This window comes from Typopeltis vanoorti, chromosome 9, assembly GCF_054136105.1.
Source record: "Typopeltis vanoorti isolate ZY-2024b chromosome 9, IOZ_Tvanoo_1.0, whole genome shotgun sequence".
Taxonomy (NCBI): domain Eukaryota; kingdom Metazoa; phylum Arthropoda; class Arachnida; order Uropygi; family Thelyphonidae; genus Typopeltis; species Typopeltis vanoorti.
In genome coordinates this window covers 62,307,058-62,331,493 of record NC_143557.1, presented here as the reverse complement: position 1 = coordinate 62,331,493, position 24,436 = coordinate 62,307,058, and the positions used below count along the sequence as shown (strand labels likewise).

The following is a 24,436-nucleotide window of genomic DNA, read 5'->3' as shown; positions in this document are numbered from 1 at the left end:
AGGTTGTAGTTCTTGGAAATATCTCATCACATGGAAGGCTGTCTAGAGAACAGACAGATGGAATGAAAGATGAAGAGAAGAGTAGAAGAGTCCAAGTATTATCAACATTTAAAACTTAAATAAATACTGAGCAACCATCACTCATGTTACTTTAGGTTTGGCAGAAATGGGGGAGGGGTAAATGAATTCCATTTCTGCTAAACATCATTTATGGAAGTAGTCAGAGAAAAGACACAATGGGAGGAAAGTTAATAATAACTGTGAGACAATGCCTGGAGAGAATTTGTGAGAAAAGGTCATCAAACAATTGAACTACTCTTCTGAACAGCACCAAGGATTTTTATAGAAGTTTTAGGTGCACCATCCAAATGTGAAAAAACAGTATTCCAAGGTCAAGTAGTTTTGGGATTTGTACAGCAAAAGTAATGTAACTAATATAATGCATAAGTAATTGGACAGATCAAAAATAACATCTTGAGTGAAAAAGGATGCCAAGTTTTTTAGAGGTTGGCAATGCTATGGAAGTAATATGATTATGCCAAGAAAGGCTAGGAGTAAAAGATCTGATTCTGTTAAGTTAAGCACTGTCAAAGGTGAAGAGAGAAACACTAGTATTTTTTTTTACAAGGAAAAAAGACAAAAATGTGCTTTAGAACAAAACTGTGAACAGAGCTAGAGAGCAGGTTGTTTATGTCAGGAAGAGAGTGGGTGAAACAGTCCTGACAAACACGAACACCTGCATTAATTGAGTAACACCTTTCACCATTATATGTAATGAATCACCTTAGAGAAAACTGGCAATCCAATTATGGATGACAGACCATAAGGTGGCAATATGCTGAGAAGCCCATGATGCCAAATCTATCAAATGCACCTTATCAAGTGCTACTGCACAGATTTCTCCAAACCTTTCCATGGCATTTGTCTTCACATTGGTGATGCAGGTGAGAGCAACAGTTGATAGTATAAACATTATTTCTTTGTGTCAGTTCAGAGGGACAACTAGTGGAATTATATCAGGACCAGAAAAAACTTCGTTGGTATCCAGATTGTTCAAGATTTTTCTAATGTCTTTCTGGCAAAAGACCACAGGAAACATGCTATGCAAGTGTTGGATGAGAAGAATGATACCAGGAGGTCAGCATTATTTATAGGTGATGTTACACTATTACCATTTGGATGACAAAGAGATGGAAGCACAGATGGACAAAAGTTGCACCCAACAGCTTTTTCCAGGACCCCTGAGGGACCTTACTACCACAAGTAAGTTTTCTACATTTAGCCCTTTCCAAGTCAGAGAGTCCTATTAGTGATCATTTTACAAGTGTAATGAGCTTCAATGTAGGCTGTAAATGAAGCTGAAGTTTTGGTCTTAAGCCACTTATGATAAGCTGTTTTCTTTTCTTAGATCATCCAAGCACACTTATTGAAAAACCGTCACTAAAATATAAGACAGAAAATTTGGGCAGAGTGGGGAATGAAGGCCTTTATTAATGTAATAAGATCACAACTAGTATCAAGATCTGGAGAAAAGTAGTGGAGGAGAAAAAGTTTCGGAGATCTTCGCATTTAATACTGTATAATAACCAAGTATGAGGGGAAGGGCATTCCACGAGAGATGAAACGTAGATGAGAATATGATCTGAATTATCAAGAGAAGCAATTACCTCCTCATGTGTCATAATATGCATTGCTGCATTGCCCAGAAGGAGAAGTAGTTAAAAAAAGATCCATTGTGAACAGTGAGTTGAGAAAATTTCCAGAAATTCTGGTCAGGAGATGAACAAGTTGCTTTAGGCCACTGATAACAACAAATACCTCAGCTTTTTTTCCAGTGTGGTGACAGTAAAATTAGAAAAACAAAGCAAGTTAGAGTTACAATCATATTCGTGGAGAATCACCAAGGACTTTACTGTTAGGGAAGTTGGTATGCAGGAAATCATGAACCACAGAACGTCAAAACGGGAATATTCAAGATTAGGCATCCTCCTATCAAGGAATATCAGATTGCACAAAAGTACAAGTAAAAGCACCCTTGTGGCAGAAACATGTAGGACGGACAGGTAAGATTGTCTGATTGTTGTAGCAGAGTTATCAGTTTTGGTTTATTTCATCCTTCGTATGAATAAAATTATTATAAAATTTTCAAACTATAAACTTGATTAAAGATGCCAAGAAATTACTAAGTGAAGCCAAGATACCAAGTGGGGGGGGAGAGATTAACTAAATTGGCTACCAAAAAAGTAACATCACAACATTGGAGAAGAGTGCCTTAAGAAGTTTCCATGCTAATCATGATATCATCACCCTTAAATTCAGCCAAGAAAGGTAACTTCATGATCATTTTAAATAGTGTGGATTGTGATACCAAGATTACTCTACATTGTGAGATTCTTCCTCTTACTCAGAAATGGGCCATGATCCCACTTGGTCACTGCACAAAAAAACCAATGATATGATCTATAATATAGATGAATTTGCAGAAGATCTTAAAAAACAACTAAAATCAAAACACCCCAAAAAGCCACAGGTTTGGTGTAAATATGTAAATACTGTGTTTATCATTGAAGCACATCTAAAAAGACATTGAAATTTTGTATATTTCCAAAACAATTGCCATCCAAAAATCAACATGCTAAAGTGAGAAAAAAAAATGACAACTTGCAATTCTTAGATATCCTGGTAAAAAAACAAACATTGGAGGATTAATGTTAAAAGTCTACAGAAAATAAACTCACACAAGGCAGTACTTACATGCAAGCTCATTCCACATCCCCAACAAAAAATCTGGATCTTAAATATAATTAAAGGTGATGATATAAAAAGAAAAGAACTTAAAATTCCAAATATAAACTATTTGATATACTAACACAACACTTGCATATAAATTTATTAAATCAACTGTACAGCCTATATGAGAAAACAATAATAAGCATAAAAAAAGGTGAGAACAAAACTAAAGCATTTGAAGTAACAGGGGGTCTTAGACAAAGATGTCCACCTTTCCAATATTACTTGAAGTACATATGAATCCAATAATCAAAGAATGGAAGATAACCAACACAGAAGGAATTCAAATAGAGAATAATTTTATCTTAGATACCTTACTCTTTCCAGAAGACCAAGTGATATTTGGAACAACTCAGGACACCCTACCAAAAGCTGTATATAAACTGAATTTAATAATAAAACAATGTAATAAGTCAATCTCTCAAGAAAAGACTAAAACTATGGCACAGAAAAAATGCCCATCTGAACTAAAATAATTATAGACAAAATAATTGAATAAGCCAACAATTTTAATTATCCAGGTTATAAAGTAAGTTACAATGAAGATTTAGACATTTCTAAGAAAATAACAAATTCTCCAAAGTAAATATAATAATCAACAAAACATTAAGGTCAGCAACAGTTACCAAAATAAAGCAAACTAAGAATGTATAATATTTAATCAAACCAACATTAATATATAGCAGTGAAGGATGGACAATAAGAGAAAGAGATAAGAAAAGAATCATTGCAGAAGACAACTAAACCACATACCTTCCTAGCTGAATCACAATGTAATAATCAACAAAACATTAAGGTCAGCAACAGTTACCAAAATAAAGCAAACTAAGAATGTATAATATTTAATCAAACCAACATTAATATATAGCAGTGAAGGATGGACAATAAGAGAAAGAGATAAGAAAAGAATCATTGCAGAAGACAACTAAACCACATACCTTCCTAGCTGAATCACAATGTTTTCTTCAGAGTTTGCCAGCAAGATTTGAAAACAAGATTTGGTTCTTGTTTTCAAACTCATTTTTTTTCTGTTTAGTGTTTGGTGTTTAATGCTATTGCAAATCCTTCCTACCCTTGATCATTATTGCCCAAAAATAACATCCTATACTTATTATTCAGTAAGCTCTCCCCAAGTTTTTGTGTTCTTTGTCTCAGTAATGCCAATTATGTCCACATAACACTGTTACAGTTCTTCTGCGAGTTTGATTTCCTTTCCTTTCCTTTCCATTAATACTCCTTATACTGGTTGTTCCTATCTTCCATTGGGCTTATTCATATTTTTTTTTCTAGATGTTGAGTGAGAGTTTGTTTAAGTAACTGACTTTTTTCTGTTTGCCCTAGTTCCCTGATGAAAACAGTGGGGAGGGGCTTGTTTAACTGGGCTATGCCCCACCCCACGATATTTTAACCTGTTGTACCATCAGGTGTATTTGTGGTTTAAGCCAATAAGAGTGCAACTACCCAACAATCAATGCCCCATCGAAATTCACCCTTGCCCACTAATGAACTCCGTGACCAATCACATCAACAGTACACGAGTCGATTGAGGCTGAAAATAGGAGACGGCGACACTATTTTGAACTTTCCAACAGAAAATGTTAATTCATTAAAAGAAGACATCAGCAAATTAGCAGGAGAATGCAATTTCAATCACAGAAATATCATCAGATGCCATCGTTTCGGACCCATAAATAAAAGAAACGACACAACAAACTTTCCATGTCTCGTGAAAGTGACCTGTGACATACCAACAAGCACATCCAATTAATAACAGCAATAAATAACAAGTTAAAGGATACTTGCTCCAATTGCACATAATGTGCTCGACCAAAGGGAACAAGGATGCCATCCTTGAAAACAACTTGAAGAAAAACACCAAAATGGAGACAACAGTTGGATCATCGATTACAAACAAGTTAAATTAGTGCAAAAAATCAAGTGACACCACTAGCAGCCACCATAGAGACCAGTATGCAGGCACTGCATAGTAAATGTGCAAGACCCTTGTGTTCAAATATGTCCCACAGAACCTTGCACATCCACTTCAAATATCCTTGGCCTCAACTCCAACCTTAATAGTGTCCACTAATATTTTCAAGTCCACCAAACCCCACCTCTCTTTTTGGCAGAAACTCGAATCTAACCTCCCCCAGGCACAATCTATCTCAACCTTCTAAACTACATACAGTTTAACTAATTTCAACCCAAGGATGGCATATATGCATATATCTGCTCTGACATACCTTGTCAGAGAGCACCCAACCTGAAATTGCCCAATTTTAACCTAATTTGGTTGAAAATATCCCTTCCCTGCTCAGTCAAATTCATTTGCTGTCTCTATTGCTCTCCTAATGCCACCAACCACTCTGAGCTCTTTAATTTCCTCTACTTAAAAATTAGTTTTCTCCAGTCCCATTCTCCTAACAGTGAAATCATTTACCTAGGAGATTTTAATGTCCATAACACCAACTGGCTTTCCTTCTCCAGTTATATAGATCTTACAGGCAGATATACCGAAACATTTCCATCACTACCGATCTTACACAAACTGTTCACATGCCAACCAGAATACTAGATAACTCAAAACACTCCCCAAATATTCTAGATCTCTTCCTTACCAATTACCCAGTGAATTTCGTGAACCCCCCCCCCCGGGTAACCGGGTAATTCTGACCACAATCTAGAGCTCATCTCTCCCCCATGCAACAATGCTTACACAGCCACTCCCACCAAGAGTACTTTGCCATTATAACAGTGCCAAGTGGGACATCCTCCATGATTTCTATGCTTCATTCCCATGGATGGATTATTCTTTTCAGTCTTCCAATCCAAACATATGCACCGAACGTATCACCAAAGTAATCCTCACTGGCATGGAAACATACATTCCCCACACTACTCTGAACTGCCAAATCTTGGCACATCTTTTGGAAAACCAAACCCTGGTTTTCCAAAAGATGTGCCAAGGCTGTACAAAAATGAAAAATCAAGCATACCACAACTGGCTCAAATCAAGAACTACATCCCAAGCCCAATATAAATACAAGTAAACTATCAATGCTTCCAAAACAGAATTTGAATGGGCAAAAAAGCAGGAAACTTGCAGTCTGTCCAAATGGCAGCCGCATCTTTTGGTCTCATGCCACAACAATTGGTCGTAACTTTTGCCTAACACTATTCCCACCCCCTATCATACCCAGTTGGTTCTATTGCATCATCACTCACAGAAAAAGCTAATCTCCTGGTTTCACACTATGAACTTATGCATGCATAACTGACAATGGCAAATGCCCCACCAATCATTCCAGCTGCCCAACATACAATGCCACCTATATCCTTTTTATAAGAAAGAGATTAGAAACCTATTGATTGTCAAAATTAGACACAAAAAAGGCCCTGATGGCATTCCTCCAATTGTCCTGAAGGTTTCTGCACCAGAACTGACTCCTATCCTATGCTGCCTGTACATACTGTCTTATTCCACTCTTTTCTATTCCCAAAGCCTGGAAATTGGCCTAGACTCAACCCATTCCTAAGAAGGGCGACAAATCACTGCCATCTAATTCCTTCCCTATCTCACTCACCTCAGTCCTATCTAAAGTGATGGAGAAAACCATCAATTCTCAACTCCTACACTACTTTGAAGGCACCCAGCTATTAAGCAACACTAGTATGGATTCCATCACTGCCGATCAACAGGAGATCTACTCTCATATTTCATCAATCTCTGGACAAATGTCATGGAGAAATATGGCAAATCTCAAGTAGTTGCACTTTATATCTCCAAAGCTTTTGACCAGGTCTGGCACAAAGGCTTACCAAGCAAACTCCTATCATTTGGACTGTCTCGGACTTCTGCAGTTGGATTGCCAGCTTTCTGTCTGGACACACCATGTGTGATGGTAGATGGTTCCTTATCTTCTCACCATCTAGCTAATGCAGGAGTTCCACAAGATTCTGTTCTCTCACCAACCCTCTTCCTTCTGTATATCAATGACCTACTTAGTTGACCTCCAACCCAATACACAGTTTTGCAGATGATAGCACATTACATTCCTCCCTTTCATTTGATGAACCTTAGTCTACAATTCACCTCAACCTACAGAACATCAACCACCACTTCCCTCAGGGGTTCAGATAACCTCGTCAATTTCAAATTTGAAACATGCTGCTTCAAGTGATTATCCCTCAATAGGTGTATAAAATTTCATATCCTTCCTGTCATGTGATGTTTCCTACCTCCAATCTATGTCTCTATAGTTGAAATCCCACATAATAATTATTTGACCTGCACTCATTGTATTAATTTTCCAATACATGTCTTCCACATCATTCTTGGAATCCCCTGGCCTACAGCAACAATCTACTGTATATTTTGTCCTAATGCCTCATGTCACATCAGACTATTTCAAATTATTGCTATTCGCATACATACCTATCTCATACTCTTCTTGGCAGCAATTCATCTGCTGTCATCACACTACTAACTAAAGCAGTTAGTAGTCTCGAAGAGAAATGTTGACAGGAAGCTAGAAATAATTCATTTAATTAATAACTTAACATAAGAAACACATTCACTACCATTATTATGGCAAGTCTGAATTGGCAGACCATGCTTTGGACACTCCTTCACACAGGATATCAGATAATAGAAAACCAATTATGCTATATACATGGTGGCCCATAAGTTACGAAGGGGATTAAAATGTGAATAATTCATAACTAATAAAAAAAATTCTCCAGGTTCTGTATTTCAACATAAAAAAAGAGAGAAAAAAAAGAATGAGCATTAATTGTGAGCCACAGCTCATCCATGAAATTCCTCTACAATACCCAGAAGAGTACATACACATCTCATTTATATTCCTGCAAAATTCTGTTGAAGATTTTAGATCAGCAAAGGTAACCATTCATAGATCTATAAAAATATGACGACCCATTAGGTCTCAATCAAACAATATTGAGACATTAACCTTCGAGTCAACTCTCACTAACAGCCAACTTGAAGGGTTCACACAGTTTACTACAATGGATATGGGAGGCTTTGGGAAACTATGCCTACATGTGACATTCATATATTGATCTTTAAAAAAAAAAAAAAGTCTCCGAAATCAAGAACAGACGAGCAACATTGTATCCAACCATCTAACAGCATTCAAACTCAGTCTCTGTGATAATTGAAAATGAATACAGCAGACTGCATAGTCATTCATATTTATGCATCACACACACACAGAATACAAGGCGTGTTCAAAAAATGACGGAACTTTTTAATAGCACCAAGAGAGGGCGCGGCTACTGAGCAAACTTAGCGACAGGTTTTAACAACAAATTATCAATTTCCCCATTCTGCTATGAGCAATCGTCGAGTTACATCTGCTGAAGTCAGCACAAGCACACAAACTGTTCGTTGGATTAGGGACAAAGTAGCAATGAAAGAGCTTGAAGAACAATGTGTGTGTGTGTGTGTGTGTGCATGTCTGAAATTATGCTGAACTTGGTAAAAATTTTACAGGATCATCTCAATTGCTTAACCAAGCATACGGGAGAGGACTGTATGAGTCAAACATAGTGCTATGAATGGTTTAAGCATTGTAAAAAGGGCAGAAGGTCAGTCAGTGAATCCCAGGCCTGGACAGCCTTCCACATCAACAGACGACGGTCAAGTTGAGAGTCGTGCTGTGATTCGTGGAAATCGTCATTTAACTGTCCGAGAAGTTGCTGACGAAGTGGGCATCAGCATAGGATCTTGCCATCAAATTTTGACTGAAAAACTTCAGACGTTGTGTCAGCGCAAAATTCATGGCGTGTTTGTTGAATGATGATCAGAAAGAGAAATGTTTTGAAATCAGTCAGGAACTGCTTGCCAACAAAAATGGTAATGAAAACTTTCTTAACATCATCATAACAGGAGATGATACATGGGTTTATGGCTATGATGTTGAAACCAAGATGATGTAATCATCACAATGAATGGGGAAAGGGTCTCCTCAACCAAAAAAAAAAAGGCACGGATGAGTCGGTCAAAGATCAAGGTAATATTGGTTGTGTTTTTTGATCAGAAAGGTATTGTCCATTATGAATTTGAACCACGTGGTCAGATGGTAAACAAAGAATTGTACCAGAAAGTTTTAGCACGTTTTGAATGATGCTGTGTGCAGGAAAGGCCTGAATTGTGAGAAAACCAGAATTGGATGTTGTACCATGACAATGCGGCAGCTCACGTTGCTCCTCATCTGCAGTTATATGGCAAAAACATCAGACATCCAATGCGCCCCCAACCACCCTATTCTCTGGAGTTAGCCCCAGCAGATTTTTTCCTGTTTCCCAAACTTAAAACCAATTTGAAAGGATGTCGTTTCCAGAACTTCGAAGAGATTCAGAACAATGCGATAAGAGAACTGCGCCATCACAAAACATGCATTCCAAGAAGAATTCCAACAATGGAAGAAACATTGGGAACGGTGTATCACCAGTAGAGGGGGCTACTTTGAAGGGACAGTGCTTAAAATGTTGTAAAAATTAGCAATAAAGTCTTTATAGCAAAAGTTCAGTCTTTTTTTTTTTTTTTTTTTTTGAACATGCCTTGTATATCCAAAATCATGTGGTTAAATTCAAGGGGTCTAATACTGCTGGAAACATCTACTTCAGCATTATAATATATGAGGTGGGGGGGGGGGGGGGGAAGAGCCTGAAAAGTTCTGATAAACACCTAGAACAAAAATTATATTAAAGCAACTGATATAGCAATATGAAAGAACATACCAGTAGTAGAGGTTATGAAGGTAAAGTAACTTAAGTTCTTATATCCTCATATGTTCTTTCTTTGCTTCAGAACTTTTCAGCCTCCCCCACTCATATTTTACCATTCTATATTTTACAGATACATAATCTGGAAATATTTTTATAAAGTAACTTTTCAAGTTGGAAGTAAAACTTAAATTACTAAAAAAAATTTTCTTTCAGAATAAAGTACTGACAAGAACGTATTAATACATACGAGTTTTTCTGTTTCTTCTTGAAGCTATAATAAAAGAAATAATGCAAAATTTATCTTCCATGCTTTTAAAAATAAATTGAGTCTTATTGGTTATAATTCAGAATTGTTTCAAATATATTTCAAAAATAATATATTTCATAAATTTCAAAAACGCACAAAAACAAAAATTAAGAATGGAGCCATACTACATTCTCTAATGCAGAAATCCACTGGAATCTGTTCTTTTTGTTTCTGTAACAAGTTCTTTGTTATTTACGGCACGTCGAAAACTATTTCATTGTGATATTTTTATTTGTAAAAAAAGGACCATCTAGTGCATTTTTTTTTTCCATTTGTGTAACATAAACTTGAGAGAAGAAATTACTGAACTTTCTGATGGTGTTTTCATGGCACTGAAGAACTGCCGACTTGTTTACAAGTGATGCTCATCTCATCACCATATTGCTTACCATGTCAGGCAGTAGTGCACCTGCATGAACATTGTAATTCCAAAGAAGAAGTTGAATTAGTGAGTGAGAGAGTAAAATAGAACAGTTGTTGCATTCATTGAAACAGAGAAAGAGATGATGTTCAAAAGGAGTTGGATGTGTTAGAGAAGAAAATAGAGTTTTAAGGAATTTAAGTCGAAAAGGTGGATAAGAGTGTCATGAGAAACAAATAGTTATCCCAAAATTAACAGATGAATTTCCTTGATATGAAGAAAGTTGTGTCAGATAAAAGTGATTATACACTTTCTTCCAAGCAAAGGATAGTTCCTTTTTGATATGGTATGGAACAAATGTATTCCAGATGAGCACTGTAAACCTGTAAGAGATGAACTTTTTGTATTTAAGGATAGTGATAAAGCTTCCATAAGAGAACTTTAAAATTATCTTCATATTCTAAAGAAATAGGAAAGGAAATGATACTACAAAGAAGATATGAAAGAAACACGTTTTTTTTAAGAAAGACTGTTCAAAAATTATTTTTTTGTTTTAAAGAAAAAACATGTATAATCACGTTTTGAGTCATGAGTTAAAAAATGTATATTTTATGGCCATTATCGAGAGCTAAAGAAACTGTGTTATGAGCTTAAAGTTTGTGTTGTATTCTCACAAAATCCTGTGATTTTGAAGAGAAGGAATCTTATGTAGTATTTATGTTCTTTAATTTATATTTATGTTCTGTGTTAAATTTGTAGACCTTTTTTCTCTTTAGGAGATAAAGTTATTTAAAATGCAAAATTGCACTTGTAAAACAACCATTTTACACACACCATTTAAACATAATACAGAGAAATCTACACTAATAATATTTGTAAATATATATATTATTTTTGAATTTCTTTTGTGTCTAACTCAATCTCTTAATTTATCATAATAACAATATTCTGGATACACAAATTAAGCAACTATTTCTCTTATAATAAAATGGGGGGAAAAAATAAAAAAGGACTAGATTTTGTTGCTTGGAGAGTGATGAATGATTGGAATGAACTACAAGAGGTAGCTGTGACTGCTCTAACAGTGAATGAGTTTGAAGTATGATAGGTATTGTGTGTAAATAATGATTAGTATGGGCCTCCTGCAATGAGTCTTCTGACTCCATGACAATAACCCTAATAATAATAATATGGAATAAAAAAGTTGTCTTGTATATTGTATATGGAAAGGAATGTAGTATTTTATCTATAAGGATAGCTAATGGCTAAAAATTTATGGAAAAGGTAGATAGTTGAGTTCTGTGACAAAAGCAGAACTCTTGCACAACTCAACTATCTTAGCCAATGGCTACAACCTTGATAATATAAATAAAATACTTAAGTTTCCCATTCTCAAACACACAAGATTAAAACAGAACTATTCTTATATCCTTTATCTAGAATAAATTTCAAAAGTACATAGCTAAAGGTAACAAATAAATATAACCTCTGCATCACATTCAAACCACACTCCAAACTAGAAATCTTCATCTGCTCTATCATATCTAGGAGTATATTAAGTGCATTATGCATGTAATACAACTTACATCACACTCCAAAAACCACTCAAATATGTTAACTGCAGTTTTTGTCTGTAAATTATATGTGGTCTCTAGTGATTTTCACACAAGATTAAAGCAGAACTATTCTTATATCCTTTATCTAGAATAAATTTCAAAAGTGCATAGCTAAAGGTAACAAATAAATATAACCTCTGCATCACATTCAAACCACACTCCAAACTAGAAATCTTCATCTGCTCTATCATATCTAGGAGTATATTAAGTGCATTATGCATGTAATACAACTTACAGCACACTCCAAAAACCACTCAAATATGTTAACTGCAGTTTTTGTCTGTAAATTATATGTGGTCTCTAGTGATTTTCCAGCTTGCAAAAGAAAATCAGCTAATGTCTTCAGATGATAAATGGCACGGAGTATTTCAAAGTAAACAGGTCATTCAGATATGTTTTAATGATCTGATCACATAGTAAATACAATCTAAAAGGCCAGGTCATAAATAGCCACCCCATCCATGCATTTGTTCAGTACCCAAGTGGTTACCAGGTAATGAGATACACCAAACGAAGGTGATGATTGAACATTAGTCCAGACCTAGTTGGTTCTCTATTCCTTACAGACTATAGATTCCTTACCCATCATCCAGCTCTGACTCTCATAGTATCATGCACACTTTTGAGAATACACACTGTGAAATGATGTTTTAACAAGGCAATTGAATTTTTCAATGTGAATATTTTAAACAATTCTTAAAAGTCATTGTCTCACTGTTAATATGTACAACTTCATAACTCAGTTTTTCATAAGCATTACTTTTGACTACATATTTTCTTATTTCATATAACATATTCATAACATTTCTCTGATTCTGAATTGTTTTTCTGGTGATATTTCTATGAACTTTTCAAAATACCCTTTAGATAAATAATTTTAATTCATGAAGATAAATAATACAAAAACGTACGTGTTCTTGGTTCTTCACTTAATGCATGTTCATGCTGGGACCCTCCAACTGCATTTCGCGCAGGAGAAGACATTCTGAATTAAAAATGATTTCACATCAATATATCAATTATTCATATAAACCATATATTTTTAAAATGCACAAACAACTTCTAGTACACTAAATTTTATGTTATCAATAATTTCTATTTCTGGTCAATTCCTCCACCCCAACCTGGTTCAGGGTCCTCCAGGTTGGGGGGGGGGGGAGAATTCATTAGAGAAATAACTGATTATGACCAGGATAGGATAAAGAAATGATTAGGAATCTTCAACTTTCTAAACAAATCAGAGCTATAAAATAACTGAAAAACAAAATATGCTAAAAGGAGGAAAAGATATAAACAGGGCTAAGTCTGAATTTGAAAGGGCTGAATGTAGAAAACTTGCCACCTGGCCCAATGGCAGTCATGAGTGAGCAAGCGTATGATGACACAGCGGCCGTGAGTGCTATACTATCTATATGGGACTCTTATGAAACCAACATGAAGCTATTGGTTATAATGTATTTTTTGGCTGTCAATTGCATGTGTTCTCATGGCTTGTTTGCCTGTCTGAAGGATGAAAAACCCGAGTTTCCAGGAGGGAAAAAACCCTCTACCTCCATATGAGACTGTCTAGTCGATTGAAAGAGATCAGATAAAAGGTTCCTTATGCCATGGACAGGAATCGAACCAAGGTCTTTCTGACCAAAGGACTTCGTCCATACCAACTGAGCTACGAAGGCTCTAGGCAGGCATGACTTCAGGTACCTCAAAAACAATTTTGGGTGCAACTTTTGTCTGTGCTTCACCTCTTTCTCAACCAAGTGGTGGTGGTGGTGGTATGAAACATCGGTTAAAGATAAAGCATTCTTCTTGTATTCAACTCCTGCACAGATGACAAAGGCAAATTATCTCGTATGCGTGGAATATGGCATTGTATATCTTATGTAGCTTTCTACCAGAAAGACTACACAAGAATCTTGAATAACCTGCACATTTGACAATTTGCAGGTTTTGCAAAATTTTTCAGATGTCTTGACAAATTAAACAAAACTCCATACAAGGAATGCACTTGCCCAAGACCCTCACATTTTTTTAATAATATGTCCTAGTAACTAACAGGAGTTCCATCAAGTGATGAGTGGTGTTGAGCTTAATTTTGAAGCTTAAAATGGTATAGCTTATTGTTGTTTTCTTTATGTCATGAAGTTTGCCTGTGGGATATTAATTTTTCTTTTATAATCTGCCTGTAATCTATAAAAGAGACAGGCAGAAGACTGAAAAATCGTAGCTTTTATCCCAATATAAAATTCGCTCTTGAACTGGATGATCACAAAAATTTACCATTCCTTAATATCCTTGTAATAAATGACACTAGTGTATTCTGTAAATGCATGCGTTTTTCTGAGTTTGCTTGTTTTGTGAGATGAAACCACCAAATTTCCAGGAAGAAAAACCCCTTCTGCCTCTATATGAGACTGGCTAAACCACCTTCAGCTGAAAAATTTTATAAACAATCTTCAATAAATTGTAATATATACTGATCTTTAATTGACCATGATTTATAAACATATAATACCAACAAGTTTCGCTGACGGGGCTGTCTGGCTTCTTCAGGGCTTATAACGGTAAGAGAAAAAACTCGAAGTGGCTAGCACAAAGAAAATGGTGTAACACTATCATATAAATTAAACATTAAAACAGAACACGTAACATTACGTGCAAGAAGCGTGTTGTGTTAGTCACTGTTATGAGAGTACGTTCTGTAGTTTTGAGCGAAATTAAATTCTGGCAGACTGAGTGATCTTATTAAGGTTTTCCATATGTCAGCTATTATCATTCCCTGGTTTCTTAAGATTTTCTCCAGAACAGAGGACTACAATGGCTTCTTTGAAATTTCTACAATGGAAATCTTCTAGGTAAGGCACGGAGCTGCTATCCCAATCAATGGTATGGTTAGTAATCACGAAATGATGAGCTAGACCTGAGTTGTCTGTTCTGTTGTTATTAACATCTCCTATATGTTCTTTTTTTTTGGATTTCAAGGCTTCTTGATGTCTGTCCTATATAGTTTAGACCACAAGTACATGGGATGTTGTACACTCCAGCGTGTTTGAAAAAAGGATCAATGTCTCTTGGCGATCTTAAAACTTGACGGACAGTCTTAACCAGTTTGAACGTAACTCTGATGTTGAAAGGTTTAAAAAGTTTTGCAAACTTCTCGGACACTGTACCTGCATAAGGAATAACTAAGGATGAACTGTATTGAGTGATGGTAGGTTGTTGGGGGGGGTTTCTATGAAGAATCTTGTTGATTAGATTCTTTGGATAGCCAATTTTTTATTAATGTCTCTGATATATAAGTAATTTCATCATAGAGTTCTTTTTTTTCTGAGATGATGATGTTCGTAGCTCTATTTTTGAGCATATGTATTATGCTGAGCTTCTGGGCAATATGGTGAGTTGACTTGAAATGAAGGTAGTATCCAGTGTGTGTGTTGGTTTGCAGTAGACTGTTAGTTTGATATGTCCATCTGCTAGTTTCTTGATTAGGACATCCAAAAATCTAATTATTTCAAATGGAATGAAGCGATATGAGCAACTAAATGACTTAACTATGGGCAGTCCCCTTTCGCCGCCCTGTGCAGATCTGTTCATGGAAATGCTAGAAACAGACATCCTCTCAAAAGTAGACCCAAAACCTTTAGTGTGGTGGAGGTATGTAGACGATGTCTTCATAATTTGGAGGGACACAAAAACAGCTCTTTTGGAATTTTTAACTAAAATTAATTCTTTTCATCAAAAAATACAATTCACTTTAGAACTGGAAAAAGATAATCAACTAATCCTTTTTTCAAACATGCTGGAGTGTACAACATCTCATGTGCTTGTGGTCTAAACTATATAGGACAGACATCGAGAAGCCTCGAAATCCAAAAAAAAAAAAAAAAAAGAACACATAGGAGATGTTAATAACAACAGAACAGACAACTCAGGTCTAGCCTATCATTTCACGATTATTAACCATACCATTGATTGGGATAGCAGCTCCATGCCTTACCTAGAAGAAGATTTCCATTATAGAAATTTCAAAAACGCTGCCGTTGTAGTCCTCCGTTCTGGAGAAAATCTTAACAGAAACCAGGGAATGATAATAGCTGACATATGAAAAAAAAACCTTAATAAGATCACTCAGTTTGCCAGAATTTAATTTCACTCAAAACTACAGAACGTGCTCTCATAACAGTGACTAACACTACATGCTCCATGCGTGCAATGTTACACATTCCGTTTTAATGTTTAATTTATACGATAGTGTTACACCATTTTCTCTGTACTAGCCACTTTGAGTTTTTTTCTCTTACCGTAATAAGTCCTGAAGAAGCTGGACAGCCCCCCCTCGTGAAACTTGTTGGTATTAGATGTTTATAAATCATGGTCAATTAAAGATCAATATATATTACAATTTAATTATATGTTTGAATGACCAAATATAATCTAAACAATAAACAGTCTTCATGTTTAGATAGGATTCAAACTCAGGTGTTTCTGAACACATCTTAGGAAATGACTTGACTTGACTTCATTGTTGTCTGCAGCCTTCAGATTTGATGAAAGATGTTGGATCCCAGAGAGAATTGTATATAGCATACGAAACCTTTTCAAAGCCTATAGAACTTAATGAGTCAGTGTAAGTAATGGATTGTCGGCAGCATTTCATCTTTATATAATGTAGTGCAAGTTCTATGGCATGCAAGTCACCATTATAATTGCTACATAGCAGTGGAATCTAATTAGATATTATACGGTCTGGGAAGATAGAAGCAGATCTTTGTTGTAAGTATACTATAAAGTAAAGATGCCAAGAAATTATATTCTCGGTTTAATCCTTTATCCAAGTGTAAGCAAACAAAGTTTGCACCTGTAGTATTTTCAGGACTCAGCAACTCGCCTTAGTATCCCATAATGGAAAGCACACATCCTTATGAACATGTATAATGCTATGCATTATAGATGTCCATATATGGGAAGGATCACTACCCTCAGACCAATTTCGACCTTAAGTGAGGTCTCGTCAGTGGAAGCAGAACAAGAGTGATACCAAGGTTGAAGTAATGCAGAAGTCATATTTCCATAAACAAGTAGCCAGAAGGTGTCACACCTTATTATTAAAATACTCTGGATTAGAGACAGTTGTTGGAAATTTTCCACTTGATTATACTATAAATTAAAGATGTGCCAAGAAATTTAATCTTGGTTTGATCCTTTATGTTGACACCTTTTGGCTACTCGTATATGGAAATATGACTTTTGCATTACTTCAACCTTGGTATCACCTCTGGGTCTGGCTCCCAATGCATAGCATTATACATGTCTGTAAGGATATGTACTTTGCATTATGGGATACTAAGGCAAGTGATGTGAAGTCATTACCTTCTATAAACGAGTTGCCCAGTCCTTAAAATACTTCAGTAGCAAACTTTGTTTGCTTATACTTGGACAAAGGATTAAACCAGGAATATAATTTCTTGGCATCTTTAATTTATAGAAGCAGATCATACGAGAGATTGAATTTTGAACTATCTGTGCAGCACTGTGTTATGTATTTTCAAGAGGCTGGTTGTGTAAATCTGCTGTAGTGATGATTAAATGCATCCCTAACATGCGCAAAGAGAAGACTGATAATGGAATGTAACTGTGCCAAGGTGGTGGCATGTTAAGAGGAGCTTTTGCATGTTGTCTACAGTAATATCTCAAGATCAGGAAGTTTTTATACACAGTCCAAAAGAGTGTATGGTAGTCTGCCACATGTTGTATAAGGAATAGGGATTTCATTTTCATTGCATAGAGCAAACACAGTTGTCAATGTTGAAACAACAGTAAAGGATCATAGTGAAGAATATATGGAGACAAAAATACGCATGTTGGAGTAACTACTGTACTTATAATTAAAGAAAACTCAACATTTCAACTTCTGTATCGAGGTCATCATCATCAATTAATGATTTACTATAGCCTAACCTCCAGTGAAAAAAAATTAAATAAGTAAATAAAAATAAAATAAAAAACAATAATAAATGAAATATATAAAAATATATAAATTAACAAAATAAAATAAATTTTTATACGTATCAGGATAATAATATATAGATGACAGAAAAATAAATAAATAAAATAATTTTTTTTCCGAAAATCTCTAAATAAATAAAATTTTATACTTGAATTACAATAAACATTTCTACAGACATCTTATATTAAGGTTTTCTTATGTTGGGGTTGTGCCATCATGAAAACCATAATATAAGAGGACTGTAGAGATGTTTAATGTAGTTTCACTATAACACTTTATTTATTTACAGATTTTTTTTATTATTATTTTTCTATCCTCTATATATTATTATACTAATATGTATAAAAAATCATTTTATTTTGCTAATTTATTTTGTATTTTATTTATTATTATTTTTTTTCACCAGATCAGGCTAGGGTAAATGACTAACAAAGTATTTAGATTTATCTTACTTTGGTGTAGGATAAATCAAATTGATCATAAAAGCTTGTGCCATTGCATATGTGTGTTTTTCGGATGATGACCTTGACAAAGAGGTCAAAGCGTTGAATGTTATTTTCTTAATTATAAGTCAAGTTATTATTCCAACACGTATTTTTATCTCCATATATTCTTCACCATGAATGCTGACCACTGTGTAACCTTAAAAGAAAGAACAGTAGAGGTCAATGTGTTTCAGCATAAAGACTAGGAACAAGTGATATCCAATTGCTCAATGGTGGATAGTATCCAACCACTGAAATATACATAACTTAGACAAAAAAAACATAGACTCGGGAACACAGGATGTTCATTGCTCTCTATAGCATCTATTCTAGAGTTGATGTATGCATGACAAGATTGTTAGTTTTCTGTATCAAATATAAATCCCAAAGTAAGTATATCCTGGTCGTATGAAACATTAGATTTCAGACCACTGCCATGTAGTTTTTTTTCACTTGTATATAAATGTAATGGTTTAATAACATTTTTAAGCAGTCATATATGCATAAATGACATAAATAAAGCATTTATTTATGTTAAATATGCAAATAAAAAACTTAGAATAATTTTTGTAAATGAAAAATTTATTCTGATTAGTATCGCTTAAGGGAATATGCCAACTAGTTTCAGCATCAATCTAGACTATTAAAAGCTTATCCATTTGAACAATAAGATTGTCATATTTTTGGATAACTCTGGTATTAACTGGTGTACCACTTTTCACTTCACTTAAAACTTTATCTTTTTTTTTAACAACTGTAACAGCAGTATTACAAGATAAATTTAGCCTGTGGCCTCTCTGTGTTCAATACACTATCGTCACTAAATTTAATAATTTTAATCTTAGCATGTAATGTAATAGGTTAACTGATCTTCTTTTCTGTAGAAGAAACAGCACCTTTACTTTGAATTTTATCTGCAATTATTAACAATGATAAAATAAAACCTTATAAACAGTTTATAATTCACAGTGAAACAACAAAACACAAAGAGTTCAAGAAAACTGTGTGTCAGTTGATTCATGGGAGCATCATTTTGCTGAAACTTTGTATGAGTAAATGCAACATCATATAAATGGGCAATAGTCATAATTGAAAAGCATTGTATGAGCAGATTGCTCTAAAGCAAAGTGTCATAAGAAGGGGTATTACTGTACTTTATTTCTGTTGTAACTGAGATTAATTGTTCTAGTCTCCTCTTAGGGGGATTAGAACAATAATCTCATAGCTCTGGATCAGGAGGAATGATGCTTGTTGAGGAGAAACCTGTACCAATTTACAAAGCAAGAGCCCAAGTGAAAATATGGTTAATGGTTTACTACAACCATCTTCCTATGACACTCATAGAAAGATATACATGTAAGTAGTGCTTTCTATGTAGATGGTGAAATCATCTACACAGGGGTAGCACCACAATGCTTAAAATAACCCTTATGGGACTTCTTTCTCTAAGGGATAGGATCAGGAAAGAGTGGTTCACACTTGGATTTGAAATGTTTGGATAATAGACAGAAGTTTTTGATGAAAAGAGGGAGAGTCATCAAAGACCACAGTTGTGTATATCTGTCAATATGATGAAACCGCCAAGCAGCATCCAGGGGCGGCTCTACCAACAGTGCAAGATGTGCATTTGGACAGGGCGGCAAGTTTTTTCGGGGCGGCAAAGTTGGCATAAACTACACGAAAAATAAGAAAGAAGCGGCGGCAAAATATGCTACACGGGGCGACTATACGAAAAATAAGGGAAAAGGGGAGGCAAAATTCCTAGGGGGAGGGGGCCTGGCAGCATCATTATGCTTTTATTCACCTCAAAGGAAACTGATACCAGCTGATCATTTTTAAGGAATGCATCTTTAATGGGCATGTAGAGTTTAATGAGATGATGTAGTGATGCATGATATTCTTGATAATATTCTTCTGAGAATATTACCTGAAACTGCTTTTCCATCAGTAATTCTGCATCAACTGTGTTATAGGATCAAAAGTGGGTGGGATAGTTGACACATATGCCATTCATTTGATTTTATTCCACATCTCATCGGAGATGGTTGATCTGGTTATATACATCTACTAGAATTGTGAATCCTGGCTCTGACAGCAGATCATATTATCATGCCTGAACTACTTAAACAGATGTAAAAGCAATCAGATTTCTTATCAGATATCCCACAGATATCTGTAGAAGATCACCCAAGCTTTGTTTGAGGCTTTTCTGGCTGGTGAAGAATCATCATTCCAAGAAGGTATAGTCAAAGGTGGAAGCCAATTGGATATTTTAGGTATTGTGGCAGCTTTTATTAAAAAAATATTAATACGAACACTAACACACAGTTGGCAGCCATTTAAGTCCCCCCCCCTTAAGGGGGAACTTAAAGGCCACTTTTAACATAGAGGGGGACTATGGGGTGGCAGCTGTAATATGTCATCCTGGGATATATCTGTACCAGGTGGTAAATTATTATTATTCAGGCCTCCATGGAGTCAAAAGACTCATCGTGGGAGGTCCTTCCTAAGAACATAAAGTCTGTCAAGACTCATCGAGGGGAGGTCCCCCCCCCCCCCTAAGAAACACAAAGTCTATCATACCACTCCTTAAACTCATTGACCGTTCTCGCTCTCACCACTCCATCAGGCAATGCATTCCACAGTTCAACCACCCTCCATGCAAAGAAACCCCTCCTCACCCTCTTGCTCACAGTTTCCTTTCGGAACTTTCAGGGATGGCCTCTTGTCATCACTCCCTCCTGCTGTTCAACCAAGCGAAAGAACTCCCCAGTGTCAACCCTGTAACCACCTCTCAATAGTTTAAAAGTCTCAATCATATCACCTCTCCCCTTCAATAGTTTAAAAGTCTCAATCATATCACCTTCTTCTATCCACCAAACTCTGCAGTCCACATTCCCTTAGCTGATCCTCATAACCAAAATTGTACAGTCCTGAAACCATCTTTGTCATCCATCTCTGTACCCTTTCCACAGTTAATTTATCCCCTTCAAATCCTGGGGAACAAATCTGAAATCAACAGTCTAAGTGTGGTCTGATCAGAGACTTATACAACGGAATGATAACCCTCTTATCTCTGTCCTTCTCATAATTGCAGCAATCCTCTGTGTTACCTTCACCACATTTGCAATATGTCCCCTAAATTTCAGGTTTCTATCAATCATCAACCCCAGATCTCTTGTCTCCCCTACTTCCTCCAGTATAACTCCTCCCATAGAGTATACAGCATCCCATCGATGTTTCCCAAACCTCAAGACCTTACATTTTGCTGCATTAAACTGACACCCCCATTCATTTGCCCATCTATCTAGCTTATTCAAATCCTCTTGCAGGGCTACCACATCTGCACTATTACTAATAATCCTTCTCAGCTTCCCATCATCCCCCAAACAACTGAATATCCCCTTGCAATGTCATTGATATAAAGGTTAAACAATATAGGTCCCAGTACTGAGCCCTGTGGGACCCCACTTGTAACCCTCTGCTTCCTTGAAATTGCCCCACCATACGCAACTCTCTGATACCCATCGGACAGCCAATCCTGAATCCAGTTGACATCCAGACCCATGTGCTGCAACTTAAATATCAGCTTATCATGTGGCACCCTGTCAAATGCCTTCGCTAAGTCTAAGAAAATGGCAGTATATGCCTTTCCCTCATCTAATGTTCTTGTAACTTTATTATAAAAGGCTAGCATATTGCTTAAACAAGAGCATCCCTTCACAAATCCATGTTGACTCTCACAGATAACATTACCCTCATCTGCCCAATGCTGTATACGGTCCCTCACTACTTTCTCCAAATCTTAACTACTGATGACACACAGACTGGCCTATAATTAGACACTTCCAGTCTGTTACCACCCTTATGCAATGGCACTATCTTATCTTCCTTCCATTCCTTGGGCACCTTTCATTGAAAAGCCACGTTAAAGACACTGTCAGTTCCTTAGCACATTCTCTCAAAACTCGTGATGAAATACCATCCAGTCCCAAAGCTTTACTGACATCCAGAGTACTCAGTATCTGAAACACACTCTCCTCCTGTACCTCTAAACCTCGAACCTGCCCTATCCCTCTAGCATTAAAACTGACTCCTCTAAGATGAAATACTCCAATAAAGTGTTCATTGCACAATTCCACTATGTCCTCTGCATTAGTCACTCTATTCCCATTTTTATCCCACAATATCATTCTTCCATAGTCATTTCTCCTCTTACTGGCCACATAGCTAAAAAATTCCCTAGGATTTTCTTTGGATTTTAGGGCCAATCTCCTCTCATATTCCAGTTTTTCCTTACCACACTAGTCACTCTTCTGGCCTGTGTCTTATATTCTTCATGCATCTTCTCTTCACCTGTCTCCTTATATCTCTTCCATAGCCTCTTTTTCGCATGCAATTCCTGTTTAATATTGTTTGTCATCCACTTTACTCCAAATTGTGTCCTCTTCCTCACTCGTGGTATACAACTTACCATTGCTGCTAACAAATATTCTTTCACAATTTCCCATGCACTAATGATATCCTGGCCTTCCAATTCCTCCCTCCACGAAACTTCCCAAAGTTGACGTCTAAGACTATTATAATCACCTGCTTTATAATTCCACATAAGTTCCTGTCTCTTTGATACTCCTGCATGTCTATTCATTTTCCAAGTCAAAACCATATGGTCACTCTCTCCAACTGGTGGGAGAGATGTCATTCTCAGTTATTATCAACTCATCTGATGCTATAACCAAATCCAAAACTCTTGAACCTCTTGTTCATTCTGTTACATGTTGCCTAAGACATCTGTTCCTCAAGAATTCTGCAGAAGGCAGATGAATAATCCATCCATAGGCAAGTCCCTATATCCCTATCCTGTATTTAAAAGTAATATCAATGTTCCATAATAATAGATTTTCACCAGGCTTTCAGTATGCAGGCTGATAATTCTGCAGGAGGATCAAGATGTTATCCATATTCCGGAAGAATTCAAAAGAATTCTTGTAGAACAATTTCAATGGTTATTTTTGCAAATCCTCCTGGCTTCCAGTGTTGTGCAGTTTTGTTCTTATCAGTTTTTTTTTTTTTTTTTTCCCATTATGGATGGCCAGGGTTCAAATTTTGCTCCTCAGGAAAAATATCCAGGACATCAAATTCTGCTCCATCTAGGGCACTAGGTAGAATGATTTTATTTTTTTCTCTGGAATGCAAGGGTACATCCCATTTATTAGTCAAATCTGGAGGCATGTCCTTTAAGCTTTGAGGCATACCATCCATTTTTTGTTAGTAACTAGAGTTTTGATTTATTGCAGTCATTTCTGGTGAGTTTTCCAGAGTGAAACAATATTCATTTTTTTTTCTCTAATTTACTCTAATAATATTTTTATTGTAGATACTGTGAGTAAATTATATCACTCAGCAATGATATAACTGTGAGAAGGTGTGAAAGAGATATTAATGTCCCCTCTTAAACTTTCTTGCTATTGCCTTCTCAGGGTTTTCCACTACATGTTGTTGTAATAAACTTCCTCTTTGCATCCTGGTATGGAATGTCTTCTCGGTCATGATCTTTTGAATCCTGTTTTCATCCTTCCATCTTTGGCATACTAAAGGGTAAGCTGAGTTCTCCTTCACAATTAGCAAATTTTTAGGAGTTTTTACACAGCCTTTATTCTCTTTAATGGACACATTGGACAGAAATGGCCATGCATGACAATATTCCTGACATTTAAAGCAGCCCTAAGGGTTCAGGATATAAAGCCTGAGAGGACAATTATGATATCTTGCTTTCATTGATGTTTGGGGTTTCAGGGTGTTAAATGTAAAGATGATATTCCTGGTCAGAACTAGAATATCATTCATATGTATGATATGTATGAGAGGTCTTCTCATTAATATCACTCTTTGATCTTTTAATTTGGAATAAATCATGTCATCAGGAATATCAAGGATTCCACTCTGGTGTTACTCCTCAAGAAAAGTTCAGTTTTGTGGTGAGTTACCATAATGAAAATTGACATTGCTAGTATCAGTAAAGTAAGGACTATTAATGGAAAAATAAATAGAAAGAGCCATTCAATTATATACTCATGCAGAAACAGTCATAGGAATGGAGTAGCATTTGTACTAAAAAAT

The 24,436-nt window shown here is 35.9% G+C and overlaps 1 protein-coding gene across 3 annotated transcripts in view; it reads right to left on the bottom strand.

The window, feature by feature from the left end:
* The window catches only part of dpa (disc proliferation abnormal), a 238,270-nt gene that overhangs the window by 209,399 nt on the left and 4,435 nt on the right, over positions 1 to 24,436 (bottom strand). For all 3 annotated transcript variants that reach the window (XM_090398134.1, XM_090398132.1, XM_090398133.1), the window contains exons 2-3: positions 12,739 to 12,812; positions 9,791 to 9,814 (exon numbers count right to left, since the gene is read on the bottom strand). In XM_090398134.1, the coding sequence (XP_090254260.1) occupies positions 9,791 to 9,814; positions 12,739 to 12,812 (98 nt within the window). The remainder of the gene's footprint in view (positions 1 to 9,790; positions 9,815 to 12,738; positions 12,813 to 24,436) is intronic.